The sequence below is a fragment of the Abrus precatorius genome, unplaced genomic scaffold, assembly GCF_003935025.1.
Source record: "Abrus precatorius isolate BTA unplaced genomic scaffold, Abrus_2018 Scaffold2, whole genome shotgun sequence".
NCBI classification, from domain to species: Eukaryota; Viridiplantae; Streptophyta; class Magnoliopsida; order Fabales; family Fabaceae; genus Abrus; species Abrus precatorius.
The window spans coordinates 22,858,248-22,869,941 of NW_020874362.1; the positions used below are offsets into that span (position 1 = coordinate 22,858,248).

Genomic DNA, 11,694 nt, shown 5'->3' on the forward strand with positions numbered 1-11,694 from the left:
AATGAAGATCAAAACTACGCTTGGTTTAAAAAAAACATTGTTTCTCGACATTATACTAAGATGCAACAGAATGCAACCATGTATTGGGCACTTTGCGAAACTTCGGCCAAGTTCTTGTCTTCGCCCCGTTTGTTTCTTTTCGGCGCTTTGCATTAAAAAGAAGAAAGCATAGCTAAATTCGCACTTCACAAAAAAAATATTAGTTACTTACCATACACTTTAATCAAATACGTATCAATGTACCAAAAAAATCCTGAGTTTCGTTTCCCTTGAACTGTGAAGAAATATCTCTTTAACCTATAAATCTTATCCTTCATAGGTTAATAAGAATACATTAATAAATTCTAATTATAAACTTCTGAACAAAACCAAAAAAAAAAAAACTGAATCAAAACAACGATATACACCCAAATATCAAATTGCAGAACAATCACCTTCCATGTTCAAAAAATACTCAAAAGGTGCAACTAAATCAATGACATTAGGGTGGATTTGTTGAATACATACAAATTTAAAATTTGTTTGCGCTTATTACATATACACCCCAAGCCCACCAAGATATGAAGAAATTGATAGCTCCAAAATGAAGGACCAAAAGGTTCATTGAGAAACTGAAACCCTACCACTAAACTTATTACCTCTATCACGAGAGGCGCAGCCTATGTCACTCGCAAAACAAGTCTTTAAGGTTTCAAGGCCACAGCGAGACCAACCTTTGCACTCTTTTCAATTGCCCCGGTATCCACCTCACCAACAAGAGAGAATCGGGTTCTTGGATTCCAGTCATGCTGGATAAGAGCACTTGCCCTGCCATAGTTGTTCACCCGTGCTTTCAACAAGGTTAATGGGTCCAGAGCATGCTGTGTACCAATGGTGAGAATATTTTCGTTGCTAGGAAAGCTATGTGAAAGCTCGGCACCAACGGCAGTGTTAGTCAGCGGGCTCACAATGTGGTAATACGAGGCATTCAGGGTGTCACCTTTATCATTTCTACATTAAAAAGAAAAAGGAACAAATAAATCAGGGGATCAATTCTAGTTGAACGATAAAAGATGACCCCTCCAAAATTGATGGACATATATCGCTTTGGCATAACTACTTACAGAGTTAGAGAAGCAATGAGGTCAGCATGAGTAATGTTCAGCCCTGCATTGTACTTTGTGAAGTTGCCAGAGGCAGTATCAAATGAAAGATCTGTCCCAACAGCAACCAAATTATTTCCAACCACACCAGAGAAGTTAACAACGGGATTTGCTGTCAATCCAATGCTGGTGCTGATTCCAGCGTACTCATGCTGGTACTGAAGTTCCACCTGTTAAACACCACATAGAGAGAACGTCATTATTCAGGATAACCTAAAATATGATCATTGACATCAAGCGAATACAAGAAACCAATAATTATGTAATAATTTACGAGATAGGGACAAAGGAAAATGGTTATTACCTTGCCAGATTTCTGATCTGGAAAAATAAAGCTAAAAATGGTCTTGAGTCCAGGTGCAGGCTCATCCACAGTAATGGTTGTAAGTAGCTGAGAAGTATTCAGTCAGACAAAAGAAATGTAGCATGAGCTCTAACAACAGAAATGTATACAATAGTCAATTCAACTATAAGTATAAAGAGATCAGATTCCAAATTCCATTTTAAAAGAAGATTATAAAATATAAGTGATCATGAAAAGCCAAACAAACAACTCCCAACTCAAAAAATTTGCACAACAATTAAATAAAGGAATTAACTACTTGTATATCGCAGATAAAAGATCCCTGGCAAAAACATAGTTGCCATCTAAAATTAAAACTTGTAACTACATCATAGAAGTCAAAAGAAATCATTGAAATTGATTTTACAACCGCAAAAAGGCTCAAGAGTTGAGTAAATTATCCCAGCAAAAAACTTCAACTCACATTTGAGTTAGTGTCCACTTTAACATCAGTTGTGATGTTCTTGTTCTTCAGCTTCGTGCTGACATCGGCCAAATACATTTCACCCTTCCTGACTCCAGTCGAAGTGATTTCCTAGATAGACAAACCCATTAAAACTATCAAACCACTGAGACCTCGGCCCTTAAAATCAACCAACGAATTCAGATTCAAGCTAACTAACAATAAATCTCAATTACAGTTAAATGCCAAAACATCAACTCATATCATGAATTACTTTCAAAAACACATCAACTATTGCAAAATAATCAGCAGAACAGTCAGCAGAGCTTCCGTGTCCAACATGTTAAACGCGGTTGTCCCATAGGGCTCCAAAGAAAATGTACAAGACGCAATAAAACTTACAAAACAATGAAAAACAAAAAAAAAAAAAAGCTTCAAAGTATTATTGTCAAAATTTATTAAATAATTTAAAAAAAATAGCACTTACCACTCCCGAAGAAGTGTACGTCGTGATGGTGAATTTGTGGTCATTTTGATAATCCTTGAACAGAAGATCTGAGTTGAGACCAACAGTATCGGTATGTTCATGGATATTAATACATGCAAAGAAAAACAAAAAACAAAAGAAAAACAGATTTAATCGAATGATTCAAAAGGAAAAAATCAGTTACCTCGAGCCCTCTTGCCGATATCAGTGTAGAGACCTGGACCTTTCACCATGGTTTTCCCGAGAAAAATGAAGGGGAAAATACGAGAAAAAGAGGAAGAAAATGTGTGGGAGTGTAGCAAGTAGAGAAGAGCCAAAGAGAAACCCTAATATTGAGGAGGTAGAAAATGAACGGCAGCCGTTGGATGCGACGATGGAATCGTGATCGTTGATTTGGAGGAAGAACAAGAGTTGGCTCGAGAATCGGGACAAGAGTGGTGTTGGAAGCATATTCGCCCTCTCGTTTGGATTCTCTTTCTATGAGTTGTTAAGTACCCACTACGTGTAAACTACAGAGGCATCCATATGGTTTTTTCATTTTCTATTTATGCAAAGGGAAAATAATGAAAATATTTTGTTTTTGAATAATATTTTTTAATACAATAACCTTTTACACAAATTTTAAATTCAGTTTCTTCAATTTTTTTACCTTGTGTTTTATTAAAATTAAAATTTTATCTCAGTAACACATAATGATATCATAGATAAATTATTTGTTTGATAAATTTTAGTTTCAATTGAAAAATAAGATTAAAAATATCTAAAAGAAGTATCTAAATTCTGTCCTAACCTTTTAAAAAATATAAATAAAGTTGTACTCACTAAATAGAAAACATATTTTATGCTTTGTTTAGATAAAATAATATTCTTATTTTTTATTTAATTACAGAAAAAGTAAAAACAATTATTTATTAACATAAAATTTAGAATTTTCTATTTCTTGTTTTCAATTTTTTTATTTTTCTTTTTATCTACCAAACAAAATGTTGGTAATACTTATTTTTTTACAAGAAGATAAAAATAATTAAATTTAAGAGAAGGGTTAAAATTATAATTTTTGATATATTTTAAATTATTAAATAAAATTTATTTAAAAATATAAATAAAGACTTTGAAAAAGATTATATCACTTTTAATAATTTTTTATTTTTTAATAAATTTTAACTAATAATAAACACTGTTCAAAAAATATATATTTATAATATTTGTCTAAATTTAATGATTAAATTAAGAATTATTTATAGTTACATAACTTTTTTAAAATGCAATATGATTTTATAATTTGACTTTATAATTCATAATTATACTTCATTAATAATTAATAATTGCCATTTTTATTTTTATAAAATTTTGCTTTCATTTGAATATATTTTTTCTTAAAATTTCCAAAATTGTAGACATAAAAAGGCCTTAAAACCTATTATTTGTTACTAACATCTATTATTTAAAGTACTAAAATTATTAATAATTACATTATAAGTAATATCAAGAATAAATTATTTTTTTTCTAATCAATGGGGCTTAAAGCCTAAAAACAAAGAAAAAACTATTTACAAGATTTTGGAAAGTTAATGCCTAAATAATCGTGTCTAATATAGTGGATTAAAGGAAAAGGGACATTACTTAAGAATTTATTGTCAACATATTCTTTATGAGTCAAATGGGTTAACTTATTCACATAATGGTTAGCTTTACGATATACGTAAGAATAACGAATAAAAGACAAATCTTGTAATAGAGAATGAATACTCTCAACCAAAAAAAGATACTAACCAAATAGATTTGGTTATTTTTAATAACTTGGAGAGTTTCCCTAGGATCAGTTTCTAAAATTACATTCAACTAATCTTTAGTTTTAACAAATTGACGATCATAAAAAACAACCCATAATTCTATATACAAAGGAGAACAAGAACCCACTTTGCACATAAAGTCCTTTAAAAAAAAATCTCCATTAGGACTTCGAATAAGACTCCCACAAGTAGCAGCACTTGAGCTAGCTAACACAAAACCGTCAACATTTAGTGTAACATAGTCTATTAAAGGAAGAGACCATTTCAACTACAAAATCTTGTAATCCAAAAAATAATCTAGAGTCCCTGCAAAAAGAGACTAAATAAGAACCAAATGATTTAGATTGAGAAACCAACAAAGAAGGGAGAATAAATTATTATTAAAAATGAATGAATTCTTATTAGACCATATTTTCTAAAACAAAATACCAAAAATCAAATTCAAATGCTTAAAATTATTTACTTTATGCTGAGAAAGATTACCAATGAACCAATTACTCAAGCCAGCACTAAAAACTTATACCAATCAATGTTAGAGATCAACAAGTTCTAAACATAAGAAGCATATGGACAATCCCTTAAAATATGCATATTCATTTCAAGTGCAACAAAGCACCTAGGGCAAAGATCAGAGTAAAAAATACTTCTATAAATTCCTTCTGCATTTGTTAATAACTTACCATAAGAAATTATTCAAAGAAATAAATTAATCTTAGGTGGTCCAGGCCAATTTGAAACCATCATTCTTATTACTAATATGGTGACTATCCTTATACTTTAAAGATAAACATATTTAATAGAAAATTCTTCATCCATAGAATGTGACCACACTGGAATATCATTTCTTAACTCTTTGTTAGGAGGATTTAAGGTGGCAATTCTTTGACAAATATAAAGAGGCAACAAATGACTAAATTTATTCAAATTCTAGGATGCAAAAGATGAAAATAAGCAAACAAAAAAATCAAAATTAAACTTAGGAATAAGGCAAATAGTAAACTCCCTAAAATTGCTAAAACTAGAAATTCAATTATCAGTCCAAAAATTTGTACACATTCCATCCTTAATCTTCTATTCAAGATAGTTATAGAACTTAAGCCATATTTGAGCTAAAGTTTTTCAAGTACTTGAAATTTTATGGTTATTATTCACAACATTAGGTTTCCTAAGTTGAAATCTATATTTAACAATCAAAACTTGAGCCCAAAGATCGTTACAATAAGTAATAAATCTTCATTCTAATTTCATTAAATATATTGTATTTAAATTTTTAATATCTCTAAACCATAAACTTCCATCTTCTTTAGGAATACAAATGGTAGACCAACTTATTAAATGACATGTCCTCTACTGTATAGAGCCCAAATCAACTGCCTACAAGGTTTATTAAGTCTTTTTACACACAATAATATAAATTATAGATAATAAACAAGTATACTCATCAGATTAGCTTGGGTAAGAGCAACTCTCCCGGCCATTGATAATCACTTAGCTTTCCAAAGAGAAAGTTTCTTCATCATTTTATCAACTAAACCATTATAAATTTGATTATTGAGCCTAACTGATAGAATAGAAAGACCAAGATAGGAATCAAATTTAGTAATTTTTCTTATGTTTAAAGTATCACTAATTTGATTAGCTAATACCCCATAAGTATTATTTGAAAAAAGAATGTTAGATTTCAGCTTATTAAAATGCTGACTAGTAGAAGAATAAAAATTATTTATAATCTAATTATTTTTAATGACTTAATCAATGAAACCTTAGTAATTAAGAGGATATCATATGCAAAAAAGAGGTGAGAAATTTTTTTACCATTCTGTGAATATCCAATTTTATTTAGGTCCCTTTCAAAAATATTTCAAAATAAAAAATTAAATATAATAATTTGGTTTTTTAAGAAGTAAGAAAATAGATAAAAACTAATTTAAAATTCAAATTGAAAATTTTAATTTTTAAATTTAAAATCAGATTTAGAAATGGTCAAAGTAGTTTCTAGATTTTTAGGAGAACGGATGAGAACGAAAAAAAAATTGATTGCTGGTCATCGAAAAATAAGAGAGCATTTATTAAATTAAATAAATAAATAATTAGGATATAGAGTTTTAGAAAATACCTATAAATAAAAACTTAGGTTTTGAGAGAGACACTTTTTAAAAAATGGTGAAACGAAAAAGAGAATTAACCTCTTTAAGAGCATGGTGAAACAAAAAAAAAAAGAGTTCAAGTGAGAACCCAGAAAACAAAGAGAAAGAGGAAAGGGCTAATATTATGAGAAAGAAAACAAATCTAGGTACATCCAAAGGTCGAGCAGAGAACAAACCTAAATAGTTGAAGGATAAGGCTAACAAAAACTCTTATTTGCTAGATCAAGTAAGATCTTTTTATTCTTTTATTTTATTTTGTTTATTTTATTCATCTATTATGTGTATTTTGCTCTCGTTTTTTCTTGTTCCTTTTTGGTTCATACTAAAAATTTCAATTTTTTTCCTAAACAAAATCATCTCTTTCTACAAACCTAACATTTCCTAACCCTAAAAATATGCTTTTTGCACGTGCAAATAATTTTAGCCCAAAAAAACTTTCCCTTTTGCAAATTTTAATATTTTTCTATTCCTAAACCTCTATCCCTTTTTGCGAACCCTAGGAACTCCTAACTTTTTCTCCAACCCTACAAAAATTATCACTTTTTTAACCCCATAAAAAACCCTAATCCATTAAAAATCTTCCTTTTTTTTTCAAATTCCAAAAATTTTAATTTTCCTTCTAAATCAAAAATCATTCCTTTTTTCGCAAGCCCTAAAAAATTGAATTTTTTTATTACAAAATAAACCCTAAAAATCTTTCTTTTTTACAAACCTAAAAACCCTAATTTTCTTTTTACCCTGGAAGTTTTTTTTTCCTATAAATCTAACCTTTTAATCTTAAACATCAATCTTTTTCTCAACCTAAATATTAAACCTTTTTAGATCTAAAAAATCAAATCCTTTCCCTACCCTAAGATTTTTATTTTTTTTTCATATTCATTAAGACATATACATGTTTTGTTCAGTAAACAAAAAGGGTGGATTTTCTAAAAAAGAAAAACTAATATTAAAAATATTTTGAATCCATGCACGACTAAGCAATTATGATAAAGTAGTGAATCCACCTTCAACATTTCTTATATCGTAAAGGTTTATTGAGTAGTTGTGTGCTAACATGAACCTTGTGCAAGAGTGAATTTACTTAAAAAAATAATAAAGAAAAATCAAGTTTTTTTTTAAAACGAAGAAAATTTTTGAAACTTATCAAAAACTCAATTGTTAAAAAAGAACTAGGTGACAACTTTGATTCCTTTGTTATACACAAAGGATACGTAGGAGCAAAAACCTGACCCATTAAATTCAATTTTTTTAAAAAAAAAATTCAGGTTCAAAATATTTTTAAAATTATTTTAAACTAAGATTAATTTCAAGCATTTTTTATAAAATTAAAAAATGAAATTGCTATTTCATTTCATAAAAAATTAAAAAAATAAAGTGTCAAGATAAGTTTTCTTTACAATATATTTCTTTAATATAAAAAATAAAAAAAGAATAATATTTTTTTTATAAATAACTCATTCTTTTAATTTAAATAAATTTTTTTATTGTGTTTCTTTATTTTAAAACGTAAAATTAAAATTCCTAAAAAATTTTAAAAATTAGAAATAAATATGAAAAAATAATAATAATAAATTTGAAAATAGTAAAAAAATATTAATTGGTTTCTTTTAGTGTAAAATAAATATTTTTAAAGTTAAAATAATTTTTACACAATTAATTAGAAGGTAACTGTTTTAATTAACAAATGTCGTAGGTGCTAATCAACTTTGGTGGTGAGTTCCTGTTATAATTTTTCTTTTAAGAAAAACTAATTGCAATCCTTTTTCTACTATTCTTCCTTTTCTCTATGCAGTCGTCTTTCTGTTGTGACCTCGATTGCGACACATTTATACTAAAAAGAGAATGACACTAAATTCTCATATTCTACCTTGTCCTTAACACAATGGGCTAGTCTTTCATTACATAACACAAGCAAATAAGGAGATAAAGGATCTTCTTGCTTAATTCTTCTAGTACGGGACAAAGTATGAGTATTATTACCATTCCAATTTACACACATAGATGAGAGGAAAATGCAATAGTAAATAAGGTCAACAAACTTTCTATCAAAACTAGCCAATAATAAATTATCTCTATCAAAATCCCAATTTAACCCATCATAAACCTTTTTCAAGTCAAATTTCAAAATCATAAAATTTTCTTGTTTCTTAATATTTTTTTTTTTGCTAAATGTTTCTTAATAATTTTAAAAGAATGTAAAACTTCTTATAAAATGACCACATTATTCTACTATAATTATAAGTTTATTATATTATTAATGGTGCATCTTTCTCTTTTAGAATTTTAACTTAATAAATAATTTTGTAAAAAAACATATTTTAGAATTTAGAGATATTGCTTTCCCACATTCAACCATTACAGTTGCGCAAAAATTATTATATTATTACTTTATTGAGCATAATTTAACCTATCAATGATCTATTATATTTTGAATTTATATTAATTAGAGGAAACATTGATTACTATAATTAGCTTAATTTTCTCTTCTTTATGATTTTTTAGTTACATTTTGAATTACCTTAGTTATTTTGTAGAACTAGGATATGAATTTAAAAAATTTGTTTCTATTTCTATTCTTCTTATTGGTACTATTCTTTTATGTTTTATTTTTTTACATTTTAGGACATGAAAATGGAAGGTTAGATACTTGAAGATTATTCTTCAATTTGGTTTCAATAATTAAAGTTGAGGTTTTGTTCTTAGGATTTGAATATACTTTATACTTTATCTTTATTCTCATTTCATTCTTAGGATTTGAATATACTTTATGATATTCAAAAATCATTCACTCCCTTAATACATAATAAACAAAAAAATTTATAATCATAATAATGCTTAATTATAAATATTAGATTATATTTGAAAATCATATTTAAATTGCTTTAACTTTATGTATGAATTTGAATGAAATTTTATTAATGATAATTAAATTATGATTTGGAAATAATTGATTGACTAACTTAAATTTAATAAATATTATGTGTGCTATTTTCAAACAGAAAATTTTTCTAACATGATTAATGTTTAAATCAAACTAAGAGTGAAAATAAAATTTAAATTTAATAATTAGTAATCTATGGTAACTTTATTATTAAATTAAATGGAGAATTGATCCATTAATGATCTTTGTTAAGTAGTTTATTTTGTTACGTGCTTTTAATTATTAATAATCAAATAATCTTAAACTTTTTTTATTAATTATAATTAATTTAAATTTAGTATGTGCATGATACTTAGTTTAACAATTAGTGTACGTAGAAACATGATCTAGATTGACTTATCTAAATATTAATTTTACATAATATTTTGACAAAAAAAATTGTTTGTTTCTAGTTTTATGAATATAAAAAAAAAAAAGATATATGAGGAGAATGAAAATACTATTATTATTTCCAGAAACTTTGTGTAGTAACATATTTGTATAAGAAAATATAATAAATGCATTTATGAAGTTAAAGGAATCAATTTTTTCTTTTTTATATTTGAGAGTTTAGAATTCACTTAGTACGAATAAACGGTGAAATAGAGTGAAAAGAAATATACAAATAAAATAAATAATTAAATTATATTAAAATTATTTTTTAAAATTATATGAAAATAAATTTGACTTTTTTTTTCTTTTATATTTTTTTCTCTATCTTATTCTTTAACAGGTATTTGTAACTAATCAAAATAATAATACTAATTTTAAAATTATATATTTTTTAAATAATTTTATTTAATATTTAATTTATAAAAAATATATTGGAACGATAAAAAAGAGAATATAGTAAAACAAAAAATATATTAAAAAAATGAGTAGTTTCTTTTTTTAAAATGGTAACATTTTTCATTCTTCTTAGGTGTGATAAAAAATATTAGGTTTAATTATATTTGTAGTCTCTATAAATATAGATTTTTTTTAATTATTTTTTACAAATATTTTTATTAAAAAATAGTCATTCTAAAAATGATAATTTAGAAATTAGTTACTGTTGTTAATTCTATTTCTGTTAAATACTGAGATAGCTAACGGAGAATCAGCTCAATCTTTTATTTTATTTATGAAACGCAGAAAAGAAAAGAAAGAAAGTTATGAAACTATTTATATAATTATATAAAATAAGGTGATAGATTTTTTTTATAAATTTTAATTTTAAATAAAAAATAACATGACATGCTACATAAATTATGATTAAATTTCAAAATAGTCACGTGTAATGTTAAAATGACTCTTTGTTTTATTAGTCAGTGTAACACTTAAAAGAAAAAAAATTAATAATAAAAATCAATTCTTAAATTATCTATTTTAAAAAAATCATTACCTAATAAAAATATTTGTAAAAATTAATTACAAAATGATTTATATTTGTAGGACCAAAATCATAATTAATTCAAAAGATTATTAGGCATGTGTTTATCTTGTTTCGCATTTAGAACGGTAATGATAAAATCCAATTGCTAATGATTTCTGGATGGCTCATCTTCAAAATTGGATGGATTGAATATTTAGAGTACACGAAAGTCTGTTATATTCATAAATCACTTTTCAAAAATGGCTGCTAAGTTCGGCACCGACTGATTTTATTTTATTTTTCGTAAATGGAATTACGACTAAAGCCGCAGAGTTTTCGATTGGGATATATGGGGCAAAAATTATATGAAAAAAAAATATCTTTTTAACTAATTCATGTTTTGGTTAAATTGTTTTAATTTTTCTTATAATTAACGCTTAATTATTATAAAAAATGAATAAAAATATCAAAATTTGTAAAAAATAGTTCTATAAAATTTGAGAGAAAAATTAAATAAATACAAAAATATTTATTATTATTACTATTAGAGTTTAATTTTATATATTATTAATACAAAAGATTTTTATATTATTGACTAAATGATATATTATTTATATTAATTATTATGAAATAAATTATTTTATTGATACGATATTTATGATTATATAACAATGTAAATAATATTTATATTATCAATATATTGAAATTAAACTGTTAATATTATTTAGAATAAATTAAATGAAACAAAATTTAATAAATATACTTTTTTAAATTATCAAATATCTCTATATATATTTCACCTAATTTGGAAGGTACACGTGAAATGAAAATCTTACTTGTTATCTCAGTATTGTTATATTTTTTCAATTATGTTTATTATATTCTTATTTAAAATATTCTTTTATATTTTTATCATCTTTTTATTTCTCTAAACGATATCATTTATTGTAAAAGTATTATATAGTATATTTTTTTATAACATTATTATATCACAATACTTTTAATCATGAGTCACTCTACTATTGTTATTATTTTCTCTGTTATTTCCTTTACTTTCAAGTTTCAACTAGCGCAAATTGTTTTTTCTTTCATTAAAGTTGCTATC

The 11,694-nt window shown here is 25.7% G+C and overlaps 1 protein-coding gene across 1 annotated transcript; it reads right to left on the bottom strand.

The window, feature by feature from the left end:
- Positions 1 to 231: 231 nt before the first annotated feature.
- On the bottom strand, positions 232 to 2,689 carry LOC113857704 (mitochondrial outer membrane protein porin of 36 kDa-like). The gene is made up of 6 exons (XM_027489841.1): positions 2,560 to 2,689; positions 2,376 to 2,443; positions 1,910 to 2,020; positions 1,447 to 1,533; positions 1,104 to 1,312; positions 232 to 990 (listed from the first exon to the last, which is right to left on the bottom strand). Exons 1-6 carry the CDS (start codon positions 2,606 to 2,608, stop codon positions 684 to 686), a joined length of 831 nt encoding a protein of 276 aa, XP_027345642.1. The 5' UTR covers positions 2,609 to 2,689; the 3' UTR covers positions 232 to 683.
- Positions 2,690 to 11,694: the final 9,005 nt, after the last annotated feature.

Excerpts from the sequence above, each read along its gene's own strand:
- LOC113857704 (XM_027489841.1), bottom strand. The coding sequence starts at position 2,608 with ATGGTGAAAGGTCCAGGTCTCTACACTGATATCGGCAAGAGGGCTCGA. Across the intron at positions 2,444-2,559 it reads TATCGGCAAGAGGGCTCGAG|ATCTTCTGTTCAAGGATTAT; the intron begins GTAACTGATTTT and ends GTCTCAACTCAG. Across the intron at positions 1,534-1,909 it reads AAGTGGACACTAACTCAAAT|CTACTTACAACCATTACTGT; the intron begins GTGAGTTGAAGT and ends AATACTTCTCAG.